The sequence below is a fragment of the Danio rerio genome, chromosome 3 (assembly GCF_052040795.2).
Source record: "Danio rerio strain M-AB ecotype USA chromosome 3, GRCz13ab, whole genome shotgun sequence".
In the NCBI taxonomy this organism is placed as follows: Eukaryota; Metazoa; Chordata; class Actinopteri; order Cypriniformes; family Danionidae; genus Danio; species Danio rerio.
The window spans coordinates 37,105,028-37,127,783 of record NC_141023.1 but is presented as its reverse complement, the minus strand read 5'-3'; the positions used below and the strand labels follow the sequence as shown (position 1 = coordinate 37,127,783).

The 22,756-nt window shown below is 35.7% G+C and overlaps 1 protein-coding gene and 2 long non-coding RNA genes across 3 annotated transcripts; 1 reads left to right on the top strand and 2 right to left on the bottom strand.

Annotated features, from left to right (window-relative positions):
• The first annotated feature begins 1,605 nt into the window (after positions 1-1,605).
• On the top strand, positions 1,606-14,351 carry arf2a (ARF GTPase 2a). The gene is given in 5 exon segments (NM_201504.1): positions 1,606-1,665; positions 8,336-8,493; positions 8,973-9,083; positions 9,167-9,291; positions 12,205-14,351. Coding segments are annotated over 4 exon segments (546 nt in total). The 5' UTR covers positions 1,606-1,665; positions 8,336-8,345; the 3' UTR covers positions 12,367-14,351.
• LOC141381245 (uncharacterized) lies at positions 9,173-11,800 on the bottom strand. Its single transcript, XR_015481041.1, has 2 exons — positions 10,423-11,800; positions 9,173-10,375 (listed from the first exon to the last, which is right to left on the bottom strand). It is a non-coding gene; the product is annotated as an uncharacterized LOC141381245 (long non-coding RNA).
• On the bottom strand, positions 14,144-17,303 carry LOC147845704 (uncharacterized). The gene is made up of 2 exons (XR_015481045.1): positions 16,368-17,303; positions 14,144-16,116 (listed from the first exon to the last, which is right to left on the bottom strand). It is a non-coding gene; the product is annotated as an uncharacterized LOC147845704 (long non-coding RNA).
• Positions 17,304-22,756: the final 5,453 nt, after the last annotated feature.

The window sequence follows — 22,756 nt, the reverse complement described above, 5'->3', positions numbered from 1 at the left end:
AAATAACAGTTCTTATTTGGCATTAATGTTTGCATGGAGATATTTTAACATCCTTAGAATCTTAAGTTTCAATCCATTAAAGTGGAACATGGTTATTTAAATGGAATTGATCTTCAAATTAAGAATAAAATCTTAATTAATAAATTAAATAATTAAGTTCATGCTAAAATTTCTTCTTATGCCAATGGTATGATACCTTTTTTAATGTTTAAATACTTTTAGGTTTTGTGTTACTTGTTTTTTGCCTTTATTTTGTTTAAAATCTATTTTATTTGTTATGTTTGTTATTTTCCTCACTTATGTAATGCTCTAATATTCATTAATATTTTGAATTGGTTTAGCATTTTATATTATTTACATAACATAATTAAATTTAGTGAGTTTGTTTTGTGTGTGTGTGTGTGTGTGTGTGTGTGTGTGTGTGTGTGTGTGTGTGTGTGTGTGTGTGTGTGTGTGTGTTTTGTAATTTCTTAATCAGTTATTTTTAGTTATGTGTTTATGAATATCCCTCTATTTTCTATTGACTAAATAAATGTTGACCTGACTGGCTGAAATAATATTTGTGAATATTTCATTTTATTTCAAGCAATATTGATTTTGTTTCTGCGAACTATAACTTTAAACTAAGCAATTATAACATCTTAAAATTCATTTCAAACGGCACAAAGCATACAGTTGTATTATGCTGTAACTAGCGTGTCATTTCACTGGCTATACAGGGCTCGGCATATATATGTACACCCATCACAAATCTATTTTTTAATTACATATTTTTAATAGGAAGTTATACAGTATTACATCTGTGCATATACATTAGATTAGTCAGTACCGAAGCCAAATCTGGAGCTTATCTAACACAATAACTTACGATAACGGTCCAAATATTATATAAAAGTTATATGTTATATAAAAATATTAAACAAAAATTAAAAAAATAAAAAGAATGAAAAAAGTATAACAGTTGAAATTTTGTAGGTTGTATTTTTATTGCAATATTTTGCTTGAATTGAAGTATTATCTTTACTTTTTTATTATATTTGATGATTAAAATATTATTTTAATAAAGATATCTGTTTAATAAACCTGTTTTGATTAATTGCACCAAAATACATTGCATATATTCACTGAGAAATTAGTAAAACGTTAATTTTCAAAATGGGCTGTACTCAATTATGCTGAGCACTGTATATAATGGGCTCCTGACGCATTGTAGTGGCTCTGCCGCTAGAGGGGAGCCTCATGTTAATGTTAGTCGATGCACTCCTCTAAGAAGCTAATGTCATATATTTAGAAAGTCCTCCTCCAACACAGCCTTTAATTCATTTATCCTTTTACTTCATAATTACACGGTTATCTGGTAAAATGCGGTTCAAACATGAGGTTCTCATCAGGAGCATAACGTACATTAGCTAAACATATTCAGGTCGAGTCATCTTTCATTTTGCATGTACACGCGTACCTCAGCCCTCACGCCCACGACACACCCATTGGGCGACGACAATAATGGGGTGGGGCTTTGTACAGATTTTGAAGCGTGTGATTGGATGGCCCTTACGCGAAGGCGGGTTCCATGACGCCATTGTCCTCGGTCTAGAGAAAGACGCCATTTTGTTTTTAGCGGTGAGGAGGAGAACCGGAAAATTGTAGCGAAAACTGCACCAAAAGGTAAATACTTTCAAAACCACACATTTTGCGTTGTCATTCTGATATTTATCACGTATAGGCATTTTTAAGTCCATTTTGTTCACACGTCGCTAAAAGAAAGCGAGATTTCGGTTATGAATGATCATTTCAGTCAGGGAGGCTAACAGGCTAGCTAACGGATGTTTGCTTAGCTGATGTGGAACTGCACAATTCGTTCGCGCCTACGTTTTCTCGAATATTCAGATATTCTCAATATTCATTTTTTAGCCTCAATGCGGCTACGCGAATGGTGAAGTTAGACAGGAATGAATAAGGTAAAACGGGTAGTAGCCTAGTAAACAGCAGAGTGATCCGGTTACCTCGCCTGCGCCCTTAGCACTTTAGCGGAATACAAGGCGTCGCTACCGACACAAGAAGAACGTTTCATTGTAAACGCAGAGTCTGCATTCATTATATTTAGGCTCTATATTTTACTATATTGGTTTATGCGTAGATATATGTGATGCCGAAAATGAATAGACTATGTTATCCCACTGACTGACATTCTGACGGTGAAAGGTTGTTAGGCCGTGTTTCTGACGTTTCATATGAAATCATGCTTACAAATTAGCTGACGTCTGTCGGTTTAACGATATCTCATGTCTCTATGCTTGAGGTGATAGTTATTTATTTTTTCGTAACAGACTTCGTGTCGGTCTTACGTGGGTTTGCACAACGTGATCAGGATTGAACCAGTCTTTGGCATCATGATTAAATAAAACATCACAGGATTCAAAATCCTGTACTGTTTTAAAAGGAAAAGTTCATCCATAAATCAAAATTAAGCCATTTTCTCTCGCTTTCCACTTGTTGCAAAGCTATTTGTGTTTCTTACATTTGTTGATCACTAAAGCAGATATTCTGAAGGATGTTGGAAATGATAGCATAAGAAATAATACAATTGATATCAGTGGCTATGGGTTATCAACATTCTTCTGAAAATCTTTTGTGTTTAACAGAATTTTTAAGGTGGACTATTCCTTTAACAATGACACATTTTATTTATCATATCTAGCAGGTGTCATACACCAGGTGGCCACTGTAATGTGTCAATCAAATGGATTGTGATGCTAGTTCACTGTCAATGGCTATGTTTCCATCCGAATATGCTAATTAAATTTATGTGCCAAACTACAATATTGCATAAAAGAAGTGGGAATAATGCAGCATTTCCATCCAACGGGTCCAAGAAAACAAAATCGTCACTTTCTGATAAATTCGTGCCAAGTTCTAACAGTAAAAATGCAATTTGCTGTGGTAGGAGAAGCTGCATGAATCTTATTCCTCTTCCTTATTTAATTTGTGCCCCAGAAGACGATGCCGACACGGAGCACAGACGATCTTAACAGTTCTGGATGTAATTAATAATATAACACTAATACTGAAACATAATTTTAGCTGTTTTGCAATGTGCTCAGCCTGCTGGTTTGTCCATTCACACACATTTTTATTATCACATGATCTCTTATAACAAAATCACATGATTTTTTTTTAATGCGCATACTGGAATTTGTTCAGTAAAAGTGTTTCCATTCGAAGTTTATTCGCATCTTCTTATCGAATATAGTTTATCCTACTCTGTTATGCACATATTTTCATGCGCATTTTCAAAATTTATGCACATCTTCATGATTCCATCAACCGATTAAATTTTTTTTTTAATCTGCGTATCTAAAATGAGCATAAAATTAGGTGGATGGAAACATAGCTTGTGATAATTAATTTCACTCCATTAAAACCCAGGTCCAGTGGGGAAAACATTGATCTCGGATGTGGGATGCTGGTTTTTGTTCATGTGGTTGTACTGCTGCTGTTAAGTTGTAAAGTGTTTCGTAAGCAAACACAGCCACCCAGTCCTTCTGATTATGAATGACTGATGTGTTGATTTCTAGTTAGGAAGCATTTCTCGCTATAATTGGCCTGTGTGTCTGTCGCAACATTGAAACTGTGGATGGGATCAGATGTTGTCATGTGATTTGTCTCTAGCTTCTGTTGTGCTTTCACTTCCTAGTCTGCCTGATAAACAGGTTGTCACGATTATTTAGGCCTTTGAAGGTTTTGCATGTTTAATGAGCATTTTATCTTGCATATGGGTTAAAAATCCATCCCATGTTGGTGTTTTGAAACCTGTTTTTTAATATACACAATATGATAAGCATTATAAAGGTCATGATTAATAAGTTTGACTTGCACTTTAATTTTCAAGCATGAAGTAAATTCAAAGTACTGTTACAAGGAAGATGTTGATCTAACTCATATTGTCTTTTTTTAGCCAGAATTTGCAAGGATTTCTGTCTCTTTTCAATACCCATTTATTAGAAACTTAGAGTCTCAATTTGTGTGATCGCAAAGCTCTTACTTTATTTTCATACTCAAATGTCTGGAATGTTGTTTGCTGCTACTCCCTGCTGCAAAATAAACATTTTTGTGTTTTTAGTGAAAGGCAGCCATGTTAAATGTTAACAGAAAATTATCTGCTGAAATTTGAGGCACTTAGGAGTAACAATGTATGCTGTTCAGATGTTTGTTGTCAGATATATATTTTAATGCTTTATATGTTCTATTCAAGCATATAATAGTTTATGAAGAATGTTGTGACTGGAGTAACAATGCTGAGAATTTAGTTCTGACATCCCTGAAATACCGGATAAAAAAAAAATTGTATAGTGTAATGGTTATTTCATAAATGATAAGAAAGTATATGTGATTTTATTATAAAAAAAAAATAATCAAAAAGAATAAACTAGCAAAAAGTAAGTAGTATAGTATGTGACATTACTCTGCTCTTTGACTATTAAGCTGAAGACATGGCAGCAAGAATGTGGCTGTTAAACTAGGGCTTAACCTTAAATGCCTTCAGTTTCAGCATGACTAGTTTAGTTTGTTGTAACCAGCAAGGGAAAAGACACTGCAATACTCATCACATCTGTTGCATTATTCTTACATGTATCTGCACAGAGGTACAATGTGAGTCACGGTGGAGAAAGAGTGAAAAATCTCTTAGCAGAACAGAAGTTTTTAAATGTTAAGATGTGGTCTCTGAAATCTGTCACTATCATCAGACTTTTATTTATTCAAGGATTTATAGACCAGTGGTTATAGTGGTATGTAGTTTAAGGCTTTATTACTTTGGGCAGAAATTAGCATGCAGTTATGATTACAGCTTCATTAACGAGAGCTATTTGTTTCACCTTTCTGCTCCACTTCTTTGGTTCTCATGTATTATTTATGTGGCTTAATTTGGGGCTGACATATCCTATAGAAGATTTTAAAAATCCAAAATCTATTTGTTCAAAAAGTTTGCAGTTTTGGCCTGTTTTCTCTATTGTTTCTCGAAAATGTTCTTAGCTGTTCAATCTGGAACACACGCTGACCATAATGCAGGCCCATCTGATCAGTGAGTCAACCTGTGGAAATCTGTGTCACAGAATGAGTCAGTTTTTTTCCTAGCACTTCCTTGTATTTTGTGGGACATCTTCCACTGATATGACCCCTTGTGGAGGACATCAGTTGAACAAAAGGGCGGTTTTCAAATACTTTAAGGCTTATGTGGTGTTTTTGTTCTTTTGGGACTTTTGTTTCAGTGCTGCTGTCTATGCATTCTGAAGCCGCACCTCACTCCTTTTTACCCAAAGGATGCTGCTCTCACAATCTCAATGGGTGTGTTCTCACACCATTCATAGTGCCTAACTTGTGTGCAACATCTTGATTCTCTGGAGAGAGTACATCTTTTCACAATTTTTAAATAGGGCCTTTTAGTAAACATTTATTTTATGTGGCTAGTGGTTTGGATTTTGGTTTTATGCACACCTCAATGTATGAAGTTTGCATAGTGGGGTATCACCCCCACCACAAAATGTGCATTGGATCAGAGCCCTTCTCTCATATTTAATCTCTTTTGCAGGAGCACTCAATGCAATGCATCAGTACCACTGAATGAACTAATCAATGCCACATGTAGTGTTGTCAAAAGTATTGACTTTGGTTAAAAAAAAAGAAATTCTAAAAACCTCATTAATTTTAAACACATCAACACGGCTTTGAAAAGCTCCAGTCTTTGTATCTGTTTTGCATGAGGTGAACGGCATTGGAGAGTGGTAAACTGTTGACCTTCAAGGGCATTCACTGTCATATCTGTTGAGCAAGTGAACACAATGGCCAATCAGTGTGGTTTAAAACCTGTTCATCAACAGCACTCAAATGTTAGCAGGAAATGGATGTTTGTAAAATTTCACTACCAATTGTTATAGAAGATGACAGCTCTAGTTACATGGCTTGTGAAATGGGAAAGCGGGTGAATGAAATGGGGATGTTTATAGCAACAGTCATTTAGACTGTAGTGCTTGTGTTTTGGTACAACACAGGAAAGTTTGAATAGATTGTTTTAGGGTACTTTTTCCTTATGTCCCATAACAATGCCATATTGTATTTGTACCTGTTTGAAGTCTGGAAGTGGTTGATAACGTATAAAGAAATGTGTGAAATCTGATTTTGTCATTTGTGAAATAAAATGCTTTATGGTTTTCAGGGGAGTCTAAAAGTGTTTAGGTGCTAGAATTAAACAATCAAATGCCAAATAACACCGTTTAAGCTTTATCGTTTAAAGAAATGCAATACATTTTTGTTAAACTTAATTACGTTATAATTTCTTGTGCCTAAATGCTTTAAAGCTTCCTAAATTACACTCGCATTCTCATGCAGAGGATCAATTTTCACTCTACTATTGTTAAACTCTGCAGTGACTCCACAAATCGCATGTCTTCTGGACTGTGGTGCCTGGTCAACTATAATCTGGACTCAAAACTGCAAATACTACCATGTGACCATTGCAGAGGTGCATATTGTGAGGATAGATGCTGAAACTATATAATGTTTAACCCTAATAGGAACTAATAGCCTGATAATTTTAATTTCTAAGAGTTTTCAAACATGTGTCATATACGATTTAGGGCCTAGAAAGGAAAGATTCTGTCTTTGGTCTGAATAGGTTTGAGGTGGGATAATTGTTAAAAATGGTCCAGTTGATGTCTAGAATTACAGTTGGGATTGGTGTGTAACTCAATCGATGGGTACCAGGCTCTCCATCTCTCTCTTTCTCTCTCTCTCTCTGTGTGTCTCTGATTAATTCAGAGGGCAAGTGTCTCCTTACATGTTTGTCAGGTTTCTTGTTTCCCCCTGTCCTCTTCTTTCCACTGGTGGCATCTTGCATTCACCTCATCACTGAGCTTGTTGTTTATCTGTGGCTACATCCGCCTAATTTCTCTTTGCATGATGAACCTTTATTTATTGGGATATGACACTTAATCATTTCCTGTATAATTGTGATTGCGGATCATCTAATTTGGGTGTTTGATTTCTTTGAAATGACTTGAGTCGTTTAGTGTAAAATTTTTTAGCAGATGCCTGTATGTTGCAAACACTTGGTGGTTTCAGGCCTCCATTTCTACCCTAGGTGTCACTTTGTCACACTTTCTTCTAAGGGTGCAAGGATGAAAGTCAGGCTATTTTGTTGTTAAATAATTTCAAAATTATTCAGAGGGATTCACAGTCCAGAAAAGGAACACAAACTTTCAAGAAATTCTGTGTCTTCAGTGGTTCAAAGTTTAAAGAACGCTTTTGTGCACCCACAAAACCATTGTCTTTTCCCCTACATCAAGTCAGTGTAGGCATTTACTACAGGCAGTACAACGTATTGCCAAAGAGCAGTGTTGCATACAAAAACCAGTGTATTTACTATATTAAATACACATCCTGATCTGTCACAGAAGACATAGTCAAAGTCAGTTTTTACTGTTTTATTATCCACAAGTGATTTTTGTGGAATTTTGTGTGATTACTGTGCACCACTGACATCACATTGAATGGTTTGACAATATTTTGGTTCCTTTCACACAGATCTAGGAGGGCTGCAGGTCATCTGGAGTGTAGTGATTGCTTTCACCCTGAGTCTGAAACCATAGCTCCGCTGCAGTGTTATGTGCATTGTTTACCTGTACTTAAACCGTCACAACATCTATTTTTTGATATATTGCACCAAAATATATTGCGATTTAAATTATATTATTGTAATTTTAAACCACTCATTATTTAATGCCAGAATGACAATAAAATAACATCATAATCATAATGTTTTAGATGGCATTATGAACAACAGTAGAGGACATACAGCAGAATCTGTTCTTACTTCTCAGCATGTGGCTGTTTGTCACAAAGTGATGAGCTTTGTTTGTGCTCGGGTTGATCATGGTGTATTAGTACGTTCTGTCATTGTACTATGTGGTAATGTCTCAGTGGTGTATGTTTGAAAATGTAGCTTTGTAAAAATGTTGCCTTGTGTTGTCATTTTCATGGTTTGTTGCACACTGGTGACACTATTCTGTAACCCACTTGCGTTCAGCCGCAAGATTAGCTCCACCCATTTGAGGCCATACTCTTTGCTGTTTTGGTAATTTTGACAGTGGAAACGGACAAAAATTTGTCCTATAACACTCAATGAAACTGGCCATAAAAGCATGACAAACAAAACACCAAAACGAAAAGTGTACAGTGCACTAATGTGACACTATATTCTGTCCTAAGCACAGTTAATGTTAATTTTGGACTGTACTACATACATTATAGTTACTATAATCAGCTCTTTTGTGTTTTGCAGATCTGCCATCATGGGGAATATGTTTGCAGGCCTATTTAAGAATCTCTTTGGGAAGAAAGAGATGAGAATTCTGATGGTGGGCTTGGATGCTGCCGGAAAGACCACTATCCTGTACAAACTGAAACTGGGAGAAATCGTCACCACCATCCCCACTATTGGTCTGTGATCCTTGCATACTGTTTTTCTTTCCATTACATCTCCATTTTAAAAGAAATATGCTTGTTTTGCATATTATGCTGCCCAATTTTTTGAACAATGTTAAAGAGTAAAGGTAAAATCATAGCCTATCTATTTGAAAACTTGCAGAACATTTGATTAAAGTAAAAAAAAAAGAAAGAAACGACATTATATTCAAATTAATTGATAACCTTTATTTAACCCAGTGTTGTACAGCAATTTAAACTTTCTTAATGTTTTAAAAGTCCCCTTTCCTGTCTAATCCATGCATCTTGTCTATTTCTCTGCTTTGTGTTTTATGGTAATATTCTCTGCTCTCAGGCGGCTATAGTGTTATTATAGTGAGGCGCCAGCAAGAGACACAAGAAGTTCATACCCTTTCCCCCCTCATCTCGTCTGCCCTGCGTTTTTCAGCCAGTGTTTAACCCCCCCCCCCCCCCCCCTTTTTCTCTTTTTGCAGGTTTTAATGTTGAGACAGTAGAGTATAAGAACATCAGCTTTACAGTGTGGGATGTGGGCGGTCAGGATAAGATCCGACCGCTTTGGAGGCACTATTTCCAGAACACGCAAGGTCAGTGTCCACACTAACACACGCACATGCAAACAAACCCAGGTAACAAGCACCTACTCAGTCTCCCACTGTCTCTTTCACAGGCCTGATTTTTGTTGTGGACAGTAATGATAGGGAGAGAGTGAATGAGGCGAGGGAGGAGTTGACAAGGATGCTGGCAGAGGATGAGTTGAGAGATGCTGTGTTGCTCGTCTTTGCTAACAAACAGGTAAGCAACTTTCACATTTCTAAAATCTTTTTTTTGTTGTTAAAAACCTATTAATTACATTAAAATTGCACGTATTCATTTCATTAACTTATCTTTAATTGTCCATACCCACTTTACATATACATTTGTGATTGTTCATATCTGCATACCTTTGATTATTAATAGCAACCTTTACATATATTCATCTATTGTAAATCTCTGATCATAATTAATGCAACCTGTATATAATGTTCATAGCACATTAATCTATAAATATAATCATGGTTTTTCTATATTTGCACTTTATTACATATACCTACCTACTGTATATTCTCGGACCGAAACTGCATTTCGTTGCCTTGTGCTTGTACATGTGTAATCACAATAAAGTTAAATCTAATCTAAAATTAAATTATTTGGTTAAAGAAAGTCACTCACTTCTGAAGTAAATTTGTAAAGAAACTGTGCTTAATTTTAAAAGTTGTAGGTTTTTAATACTTTATCTCACTCCACTGCTGGTCTTAATCTTCAATGCCAAAAAAGTGTAGATATACCTAAGTGACTCCTAATATGGATATAATGATATACCGAATATGCTTATCGTTCCCATGCTCACACTAGTGAGGTTAATCAGGCAGCATGACTGAAAGAAATTCTGCAAAAATAAGTTATCTTTGTTTTTTTAATTACAGTTACTTTTTACAATGCAAGGCTGCACGATATTGGAAAAAATGTACATTGCGATATTTTTATTTTCTGTGATTTTTATATTACGATATTTCTTAAAAATAACATGAATAGCTCTATTTTCAAATAATTCATAGATTTATATTGAATAGGAAGGTTTTGTAGAGGAGTGCATCTGCTGAACATATAATAGACTAATTACCAGCATAAATACAGTTGAGCAATGATATAAATAGAGTCTAACAGTATTCAGGTACAGAAATAAAATAACCAAACAATCAAAGTTGTGTAGTCTTCATTATATACATTATTAAATAAAAATACATTTTTGTTAAAGCAATGATAATTACTTGTGCCTAAATGCTTTTAACTAATTTAAAATGCTTACTCAGTCATTGACCTTAAAACACCCACTCATCTAATAACTAATAAACCTTCACGCTTTTATGGTTAAATTGAAATCACTCCATAACACTACGATCCTGACTCCACATTGGAGATCCTGGGATGTGAATAGTGCGCATTCACACATTGTGATGTTGATGCTAAAACGATATATTGTTCAGCCCTAAATTGAAGCCAATTATTTTAAATGAGCAGTAATAATTAATAGGGGTGTAACGATACACTCAGCTCACGATACGATGTGTATCACGATATAATGTTCACGATTCGATATGTATCACGATATTTGGAATAAAAATTAAACTGAAATGCAAATTTTACCAAGTAAACTATTTTTATGTATTTCTTTTGTTTCAACTTGTTAAACTGAACCTTCTTTAAGAAAATAAATGAAACAGGCCTGTCTCTGGAAAATAAAACAATTTAAAAACTTCTTAAAAATATTATTGAAATGACAGAGACAAAATTAAGGAACAATTTAAGTAAAGGTGCAAAAAAAATAAGCTTTCTATTCAATTGAATTTAACAGTAAGAGCTTAAGGCTTTGCTTGGTCACTTGCGTTTTTTGTGTGTGCAAAAAAAAAATCCACATTTCCAGGTATTTAATTCATATTTAATTAAATTCATTTAGAGATATCTAATTACAATTGTGACTAGTCAAAACTCATTTAGAGATATCTGCAAATATTTTTCAATGTAAGTCAATGGAGGAATATGACTAGTCATAATATATTTGCAGATATCGCCAATCTGATTTCGTACTAGTACAATTGTAATTGCAGATATCTCTAATTGTCATTCTGACTAGTCGAATTATAATTATGACTAGTCAAAATATAATTAGAGATATCTCAAAATATATTTATGGATAGTCAGAACAAAGGTTTAAATGCTAAAACGGCTTGCCATACGCGCGTCTATTAAAGTCCGCCCTCCGTAGTAACAGCTCACGGTCAGCTCACGTCATGTGTGATTTTGCGGCGGGAACATTATATGAAGACAGAATGATATTTTATGGTGAATTGTACCTTATAAATACAGTATGTGACTCTTTCAACACCATTAGAAGGTATCCCTGTCGCTGTGCAAAGTATGTAAATCACTGTGAAGACTTTAAAACTTGTTTGACCCAGTATGCGTGTCAAAAAGCGGACGAGTCTAAAGCAATGACTGTACAACCGAAATGTTGCCAGACGTCTGATTCTGAGAGGATGGGCCATCCTCTATTTCAGCTCCACTCATCTTGGTCTGCTAACATTACTGCTGCTGCAATCTGAACTCACGTGCGACAGCAGGTGGAACGTAGCTCACGTGCAAACAGCTCAACTAATAAGAGAAAAACGGACGTCATATCGTAGTCAAATCGTCATAACGCCATGATGCATATTGTGACATTTTTGCTTCGCAATAAATCGTACAACGATAAATCGTTACACCCCTAATAATTAACAATATTACTGTTTTGGATGTAATTTAAGTGAAGTAAATACAAGTTTAGTTATAATAAAAAATAAAGACTTAAACTTTAGCATGGCAAAAATGTAAGATATTCAGTTTGTCGATGCTGTTATTAACCAAGATTAATCAGACTTTCTTTGAGCTTTTGCATTGTTAATGTTTTTAGTGTTGTTGATTTATGAAAATAAATCAAGAGTAGGTTAGTCCATCAGAACACTGTGATATAAACTTGATGCCTGCATTATACACATTTTATTGCGGCCAGTAAAATAGCCATAAAGTCATCTTGCCTTTTTATGATTCAGTACTGATCAAATCAAAGTTCAATATATTTTAGAAGCTCAGTATCTGACTGCATTGCTCTTGTCAATTGTTTTGCCACAGGACCTGCCCAATGCCATGAACGCAGCTGAGATCACAGATAAGCTGGGCCTTCATTCCCTGCGTCATCGTAACTGGTACATCCAGGCCACCTGCGCCACTAGCGGTGATGGCCTTTATGAAGGGCTTGACTGGCTCTCTAACCAGCTCAAAAACGCTAAATGATCCATTCCACCTTTTCTTCTTCTGTCAGCGCTGTGTGTGTGTATGAGTGTATGTAAAAGGCGATAGCACTGGTTTCAGTCTCTTCTGGTTGCCCAGTTTATTCATTTCCTTCTCTTGTCCAGTCTTGTATACGTCAGAGACTCTGCCCAGTGCTGTCTAAATACACGTGTGTGCGTGTGTGTGTGTGTGCGTGCGTGCGTGCGTGCGTGCGTGTGTGTGTGCGTGTGTGTGTGCGCATGTGTGTGTGAACTGAGGGTGGGAGTAGCCTTGCTGTGCCTTTTCAAAATAGACACTCAGCGTACAGCATGGTTCTCTCTTTCTCTCTCTTCTCTCTCCTCTCCCCGTGGTTTTCTGCACGCAAAGAATGACCCAGGATGTTAAATATTTCTGTTACCTAATACACTGAAACCAGATTATAGGCCTGATTTTTCTTCCCTTTCCCAATGTTTAAAGCAATCACGCATGACTTAAAAAATGTTACAAGGTGTGAGTTGCCATCCTTTGACCCCCACATTTGATAAAACTCATTGTAACCTGCATCAGGTTGGGAAAATAAAAGAAGGAACAAAAAGCAGACAATAAAGTGACATTCTGTTTTCCATCCATTCTTCTTCGCGTTCTTTGAAAATCATGCTAACGCTTTCAGGTAGGTCACATGATGCTTTCCATGTGAACGTCAGCTCGATTTCTCTACTGCCTGTGAAACATTTCGTTGGACTGAAAGACGTCTTAAACTATCACTGGTGGGGAAGAAATCATTTGACCCTGTGTGTCTGCTGTAGTATCAGATCATCCAATCAAATCCCAGGCACTAATAACAGCCTTACATGTGTTTGGATTGGCATGTAAGCGGCGGCTGCAGAAGTGTTTGTGGGAGTATGGAGGGAGTGAGCGCCTTCTGCTGGAGCAGCGAGGCCTTTCGCGAGCTGCTCCCACTCCAGTGATCCTTCTTTTAGCTCTCTTTCTTTATTTTTATTGATGATGTGATAATTATTTTTTTTTTGTTTTGTTATTGCGGTCTCTTTCGAGGTGTCCTCCATCATATGTACAGTCAGAATCTCATGAGCGTTCAGGTGAGGCCACTAAGGGCTTTTTAGGATGCATTATTTTTTCCCTTTTGTAATCTCTAAAACCGAGATGCAAGATCGATCGATGGCACACTTGCCTGTAAGCTTAAGTGGTTGTTTCTGATTTTCTTTGAGTGAGAGAATTTTAGAACAGCTTTAGGTTAAAATGCAAACTTATCCAGCCAGCCTCCCTTTTCCATATTTCACAATTTCCTCATTTCCATCCGTCGATGGCTGCTCTACCTGATGCACCAGTTTATTTTGAAAAGTGTCACTGATAGAAACAAGCACCAGCAAAGAGATGTTTGCTTTGGGAACGTGTACACGCTTCTTTTAATAATCCAAAACTGACAAACCTGTTTGTTTCTTTTCCTCTTCTTCATATTCCAAAGGCAACTGCAGTGTTGAATGCAGCATCTGTAAAGATCCCAGTGGTTTAATCCTTTACTGACCTCTCACAAGGGAATAGGTGACGTTTTACCTTGTGTGAAACTTGATAGTGACATGAATGCATTTGGTTAGTTTAGTTTTCCTCCCCCTTTGTCTGTCATCGAAATTCATGTCTCATAACTCTAATAATGTTTATAATTTGTTTTTTTCTTGGCCTTTTAGTTCTTATGATACAGATCTACTGTAGTAGAAAGATTTATTTGAATAAGCATCATCTATGACAAGTAATTAAAGTGTATGAACTTAAGTATGAAAATGTATTTAGCTTGCAGATTTCATTTAGCTATCCTATGTTCAGATGTGAAGCTTTAATTTCAACAATTCTGTAAAATAATAGGAGCAAGGAACGTGTGCATATGTTTTGTTTTCTTTTACTGAAATGGTTTTTGTTTTAGCTTCTTTTTTTTAAAACCCATCTTGTAACATCTGATAAATGCACTATAATAAAGAGATCTCTATTACAACTTACTTTGGTGTTATGTCCTTTGTTAGTATTGAAATGATATACATTCCTAAAAATTATGCTAAATGATAAAGCTCTGTGTTCATGTCATACTCTAGTTTACCATAGGGTGGCGCTGTTGTGATAGCTGATAAAGAAGCTAATACATCTGCTAATAAATGGTTTTGAGTTTTTAATCAAATTTATTGGTGAATATTTACTATTTATTAAAATACAAATGACAAAATATTATTTGTATTTGAAAGACATATTTAAAACAAATGCATCATAAATACCGGCCTTCTGTGCTACCAATATAAGGCAGACACTTTTTTCCAGGGGTTTCAGTACAGCGTAACCGCTACTACGTCATCGAGTGGGCGTGGCCTATCTGAATTTGCATAGGTCACGGATCATGCGCAGATTGTGAAAACAGCCTCGCAGGGGTTTCGTGTCCAAGGCCTTTTATATGCAGTACAAAATAGCTCTCCTGATCGCAGGTGTTTCATGTAAAGTCAGTGTATGTTATATTGAACAAATTAACTTAAGATACCTCTCAGATTACATTAATACTGTTATAACTTAAGATACCTGTCCCGATCCCAGGGCTTTTGTGTCAAATACTTTATATATCATATACAGTAACATCAGATACCTGTCCTGATCCCTGGGATTTCATGTATAATCACTTTTATATTATATACAGTAACATCAGATACCTGTCCTGATCTCAGGTGTTTCATGTATGATCACTTTAATATACATTAACATCAGATACCTGTCCTGATCTCAGGTGTTTCATGTATGATCACTTTTATATACATTAACATCAGATACCTGTCCTGATCTCAGGTGTTTCATGTATGATCACTTTTATATTATATACAGTAACATCAGATACCTGTCCTGATCTCAGGTGTTTCATGTATGATCACTTTAATATACATTAACATCAGATACCTGTCCTGATCTCAGGTGTTTCATGTATGATCACTTTAATATACATTAACATCAGATACCTGTCCTGATCTCAGGGGTTTCATGTATGATCACTTTAATATACAGTGACATCAGATACCTGTCCTGATCTCAGGTGTTTCATGTATGATCACTTTAATATACATTAACATCAGATACCTGTCCTGATCTCAGGTGTTTCATGTATGATCACTTTAATATACATTAACATCAGATACCTGTCCTGATCTCAGGTGTTTCATGTATGATCACTTTAATATACATTAACATCAGATACCTGTCCTGATCTCAGGTGTTTCATGTATGATCACTTTAATATACATTAACATCAGATACCTGTCCTGATCTCAGGTGTTTCATGTATGATCACTTTAATATACATTAACATCAGATACCTGTCCTGATCTCAGGTGTTTCATGTATGATCACTTTAATATACATTAACATCAGATACCTGTCCTGATCTCAGGTGTTTCATGTATGATCACTTTAATATACATTAACATCAGATACCTGTCCTGATCTCAGGTGTTTCATGTATGATCACTTTAATATACATTAACATCAGATACCTGTCCTGATCTCAGGTGTTTCATGTATGATCACTTTAATATACATTAACATCAGATACCTGTCCTGATCTCAGGTGTTTCATGTATGATCACTTTAATATACATTAACATCAGATACCTGTCCTGATCTCAGGTGTTTCATGTATGATCACTTTTATATTATATACAGTAACATCAGATACCTGTCCTGATCTCAGGTGTTTCATGTATGATCACTTTAATATACATTAACATCAGATACCTGTCCTGATCTCAGGTGTTTCATGTATGATCACTTTAATATACAGTAACATCAGATACCTGTCCTGATCTCAGGTGTTTCATGTATGATCACTTTTATATTATATACAGTAACATCAGATACCTGTCCTGATCTCAGGTGTTTCATGTATGATCACTTTTATATTATATACAGTAACATCAGATACCTGTCCTGATCTCAGGTGTTTCATGTATGATCACTTTTATATTATATACAGTAACATCAGATACCTGTCCTGATCTCAGGTGTTTCATGTATGATCACTTTTATATTATATACAGTAACATCAGATACCTGTCCTGATCTCAGGTGTTTCATGTATGATCACTTTAATATACATTAACATCAGATACCTGTTCTGATCTCAGGGGTTTCATGTATGATCACTTTCATCGGTATCAGCTGGTAAACACATTTAATGACTCGATCAGTACTTACTGATCATGGCTGATCTCATGAGCGAAATATTTGAATGACCTTGCAGGCCTTTTTACATATAAGAACTGAAAATTCTGTGTTTGACAATATTGTAAGTTTACTAAACTGGCTGGAAATATTAGATATATAATTATGTTTTTAACATGTATATTTAATAATATAACTTCTTATAATATACTTATTGTAATAAACAGTAGACCTATTTCCTTTTGGTAAATAGTAGATTTATAGGTTTGCATTTTAACTTATGCATCAAATTTGCCTTCCAATCTTTTTTTTTTTTTATAAACTTGTTCTAAACTTGTTTATAAACTTCTTATTTTTCCTTTTCTTTCTTTTAAAGATCTCTGCCATTTATTATTTTTTGTCAAGCTACTTCTGACCATAACACATTTTAAGAGATTATATGCAGCATCCTTAATTTATTCTCTTAAGTGTATAAGTGTAGAAAACTCCACTTAAGTATTATAAAGCTTAAAGCATCAGAATCATTACTCTGTATCGGCCGATCATAAACCCTGATCAAAGCATCCCTAATATTTACACTAAATTACTCTGTCTTTCACTCTGACAGTGTACTTAAAGTATCACTACATAAAATGGCAAAAATAAATAAAAATAAGTGAATGAAATGAATCTTGTTGTGACCAATCTTTGAACCATCAATGAGCTTTATAGCTTTCGTAGTATTTCATATTATTAGACCAGGCATCATTTTAGCATAATTTTAACCGTTTGTTAGCTGTATTATTGTCAGTGTCAGTTTAGTGTTAAAACATAAGTACATAAGAGAATGCATGCAGACTCTAAATAAATACAGACTTTAAAAAAAATCAGTAAAATAAAGAAATTTCGAGAGGATCAAAACTCGATATGATTGACCACGGCTGGTCTTGCATCATCAATCACTAACCAACCAATCTGATGCATTCAAATGCATATAAATAGTCTGCTTTCCTTACCTTAGTCATTCTTGTTTTTTCGACGAACTCCCTTAACCCCTTTTTACCACCCTGTCTCCTTCCTACTCCAAGAGCAGTTCTTAAAACTACCTAGTTCAGACTTCCTTCCTGTCTAACCAGAGGGAGTCCCATGCTTGTGGATCTTCAGAGCTCAGGGCTCTCTCCCGGGACAGTATGCCAAAATACGCTTAGTCAAGTATCACGAAGAGTGAACTCTTGTATTGGGGTAATATATACACATATTTTGAAAGAGGAAAACAAAAAACAAAGGGATGGTTAACCAACAGCTCTGATGATCAAAAAAAAAGAAAAAGAAAATGCAAGATAATTTTAAATAGTGATTTAATAATATGGCCTGAGATGCCGACGTAAGCTTCATTAGTTTAGAGAGTTTATGGCCACAATTTTAAAGCTGTACAAATTCAAAGACTAAAAGAAGTTGCTCTTGATGGCCCACTTCTGTCACTTCAGGAGTAATTGCTGTAGACTCTTAACCACAGTAGTGAAACAACATAAAAAGGGTGGATTATAAAACTGAGGGTGAAATGACATTTTGGCACTTTCTACTTACTCTCAGCCTCAAATGTCATGTCAACTTCTGGGTTTATAGAGCTGTCAGCTTTCTAGTCACGCTTGTGGCATATTTGATTTCATAAACTGATTGGTATGTGCAGCAACACTTCAAGTCATGCCTCAGAATATAACGCTGAACAAAACAAACTCTGATTGTTTGCTTTACACGGGTGGTCCTTGGTAAAGAAAGGCTGTAAATAAGTCCAGAACTTCTGCAAGAAAAAAGGTCTGATCCATGGGTCCTAAAAAGTAAGACCAAAACATCGAGCACCTCCTGTTGGCCCTATACACTACAGGTGACTATTGGTTCAGAACTCGTATATAAAAGTCAGGATGGAGTCGCGTCATCTCTTATTTTCTTTTAAAACAGCAAAGAGTATGACATCTGCTTTCCACTATGAAAACTGAAATGAATTGAAAAGTGCTGGTGGAACAAAAATCAAATCAATTCTATTCGAGAAGCAATTTCCCCCCTGGGACATTTTCCTGTTTGCATTCTAAAGCTGTGTTCAACAACTAAAGTATTGAGGATGCTGTAATAATCGAAGCTTTTCAGTGTGCGTCTAGTGTTTTGTGAAATAACAAAGATGTGCAAATGATGTGACTGAAACAGCAAAAAGGATGAATAAATCACCCATGACAAGGCTGAGCCAAAAACAATGCCACAGACAAAAGCAACAGGTAATCTAACGTTAGCATTCTGTCTGCATTGCTTTTTACACTTTAACATACTGTGACTGTTTTGTTTGGGATGCATTCTCCCAATCAGCCTACACAGTCCCTACTGACTGTGCCTGGTTAGAGGCATTTTCTAGGTCGATATGGTTAGGAACCATACTCTCATTCTGGTATAACAGTTGAGGAACTTTGCTGCAGCAGGCGCAATGATATTATGCAGCACCTGAAAACAGTTTCCAGCTAAGTAACAGCCAGAAATGGGAGTATACTTCCTAGCCCTGGACAAAAGCAACTTGTCTTAGTACACTGTATCTACAGAAGAGTCAAGATTTAAATAAAAAATGATCTAAACTTCTAAAATTTGAGTGAGATGTTACTTGTTTAATCTCATCGAATGATTTAAGCTAGGTGCTTCCACCAGACCTAAAGATTGGCAAGATGTCCACGCTGCAGTCTGTAGCCCAATGGCCTACTGGATCAGGTCCAATATGTTGTGGACATTGTAATGCCCATGCTATTGTGACAGTTGGGTTTAGGGTTGGGGGTTGAGGTTTGTGTAGACCGTAATAAATTTAAGGGTCAGGTTTAGGCTTGGGGTAGGTGTAGACATAATAAATGTAAGGGCTGGGTTTAGGCTTGGGATAGATGTTAATAAATTTAAGGGCCAGGTTTACACTGTAACAAATGGCTGTAAAAATTACTGCATTTTTTTTACAGCAGCTGACTGTTTTTCTAATAATACAGCATTACGTATTATGGCAATATAGCAATACGGCATTATGGGATATTCAACGGTCAAGGCATGAGGAAGAGTGATTCACGTGTGTGGTAAGTGTATTCTTTCTTTTTTATTGATTTTGTTTTCATCTTTTATATATATATTTATCTGCTGTGTGTGTGTTATGTAAGCTGAACCTAGAGAATTATGTTTTAGTTAAAACACATTTATATAAATGAACTTTGTGCTGATCAGCACACTTGTCGTGATTTTTTTATTTTTTAACGTAAACCCTTTCTAAAGTAAAGCCTTTGCTAAACCGCAGTTAACCTTAGTTAAACGAAGGATGTCAATCAAATTGATTCTGAAAATCGTTAGTGCTTAGTTTATTTACATCATATTTACACCATAGCACAGCAGAAATATTTTGCATCCATTTCTGCCGGCGAGAAAAACCTACCGTGCACTAAAATTCACTCGCGCCACCCTTCCAACGACGCCGTGCATTTATAGCACCACCGGAGAGCGCCATTCGGATCGACATGATTTGACATTACCCATATATGGTTCACTATGGCCTGGATCTAGTGGCCCGATCTGGTTTTTCTTTCTGGTTTTATTAATTAAAGTGCTGATTTGAACTTTCATGTAGAATGTTGCACTGTGCATTGTGAGGATCTGACTACATTGTTTTCTCCTCCAAACACACATTTGAAAGAATTGAAGGAATATCTGATGATTTTTACTTCATCCTATGCATTAATAGACTAATCCTTGCATTAATAGTTTAATTATGTTTTAACTAATTACATTAACTTATGTTGATGTGTTTCTCCTCATATAACCTTATGTGCCTAACCTCATCTAACCGTGTTCCATAACAGCTGCGTCTTCGTGTGACTGATAACCGAGAAGTTAACTCATCTGTACTTGTTATCAACAAAATGTTACAATTCCACTTTCAGTGTGTGCTTATTTACAGGAACAATAACGGACGGGAGGGGCGAAGGCTCATTTTCTTGCTGGCTCTTTTATGTGTATACATATACATATGTGTATACATATGTGTATAACTTTTTCTGTGCAGATTTGCTGTTCTGCCTAACAACTGATGATTGAACTGATCTGGATGGAGGGTCTTACTTACTGAAGCCCCCCCCCCGAGTGGGGCTGCCTGTTTTGCTGTTCGCTGACACCCGGAGCTCTGTAATGCTTTATTCATCTAATTAATTAAATTGATAAAACTTATTAATGCCTCTAACTCATGTTTTAACCTGGGAGGACTAGGAAAAGTCAAACAGAAGGCAGAGTTTTTTGTAACAGAAGGCCTTCATTGTATTCTTTTTTTAAAGCTACATCACGGTGTAAAAAAATGTTAATGCTTTTATCTCTCTTTTTTTTTAGGTCCACCACGCAACTGACATTCATGCAACAAACACTTTACCTGGCTTATTGTTCTTGGTATGTGTACATGAAATATGCACTCTAGATTGATAATTTTCTAATGTAACAACTTTAACAGGTATTTTTGAAAGATGGTAAAGAGGTTTTAATATGTTTCTGTTTCTAAGGATGTTTATCAAATTGTGTCCTATTTTAAAGTTATGTATTTTGAAAGGTTTTGTTGGCTAACATGATTTACATTTCAGTGTGAGTAAATGTTTAGTTATACTCTGTTTAATTATATATAATTCATTATTATATATAATTTAGTCATACTGTTTATTACTTTATTGTATTTAATATGTCATTAAATTTGCGTTAAAATGATTTCATTGACTTCATAAGCTGGGCATCACGGTGGTGCAGTGGATAGCACGATCACCTCACAGCAAGAAGGTTGCTGGTTCGAGCCCCGGTTGGCTCAGTTGACATTTCTGTGTGTAGCGTGCATGTTCTCCTCGTGTTGGCGTGGTTTTCCTTTGGGTGCTCCGGTTTCCCCCACAAGTACAAAGATATGCGGTACAGGTAAATTGAGCAAGCGAAATTGTCTATAATGTATGTGTGTATGAGCATGTATAGGTGTTTCCCAGAAATGGGTTAAACTTGGAATGGTATCCGCTGCATAAAACATATTCTGGATAAGTTGGTGGTTCATTCTGCTGTGGCAACCCCTGATTAATAAAGGGACTAAGCTGAAAAGAAAATGGATAAATGAGTGACTTAATAACTGTGGATAAAATGTTCTGTTAAATTGTTCTGTGTAAAAAAATAACGACTGCCACATCTGAATTGGATTGTTTTAGGAGACTCGTTGTCTAATGGGCAGTGGATGCTTACAGTTGGGGATGTTGTGTGTGAGCATTCAGCCCAGCTTCTGGCCTGGCAGTTCTGTTTGCATCATATTATACCAGAAGGAGGCTGAGTTCGTTGAGTTCCTTCAGAGGTAATGGTTGACTTCTGTATCTGCATTTTATGTTATGTACATGCGTTTCTTAGATTCTCTGTAATTTGTTAATAATCTTTTAAGCACGCACAGTGTTTGTAAACTCAAAATATAAAATCGAGCTTTTTTCTTTTAAGAGCAAATGATTTAGATGTTACCCTGTTTAACACTGGCTAGATAATAAAGGTAAAAGGGAAGGTAATTCATTCACCCTCTCCCATCTCTCTTAAGTGTTTCCAAACCTTTGAGTTTCTTTCTTCTGTTAAACACAAAAGGTTTTTTGAAGGAAGCTAAAAGCCTGTAACTATCGACTTCCATCGTGAGAAAAAACAACACTACTTTGGATGTCAATGGTTACAGGATTCCAACATTCCAACAAACTCCAAAAAGGTTTGAAATAAGTAAAGAGTAAGTAAATAATGGCAGAATTTTCATTTATTGGGTGAACTTTCCTTTAAAGTGGGTTATTTAGATAAAAAATCTACAAATTTTAACAAGTAAGGTTCTGAGGACTGGTGTTTAGAAATCCTTGTATGATATGATATACAATTTCTAAAACACGACTGCCTTCCTCAAGAGCAAAAACTAGGTTTTAAAATCTGAATGACACATTTTTTGATTTATAATACTTCAGGCACTTCATATGTACAAATCCAAAAAGAACAAAGACTTTTAAGTCAAACGTGACATCCAAAAAAAAAAAAAAAAACAGGACAGCTTGTTTGGAAGAAACGGGCTGATGTGAACCTTCATGTTGCTACTATTGTCTCTGAATTGATGAACTTTCAGTGGAATTTGTGAAAGGTTAGAATCACAACACACACAAACACACACCAAGATTGTATGTTCATTTTCCTTTATAAT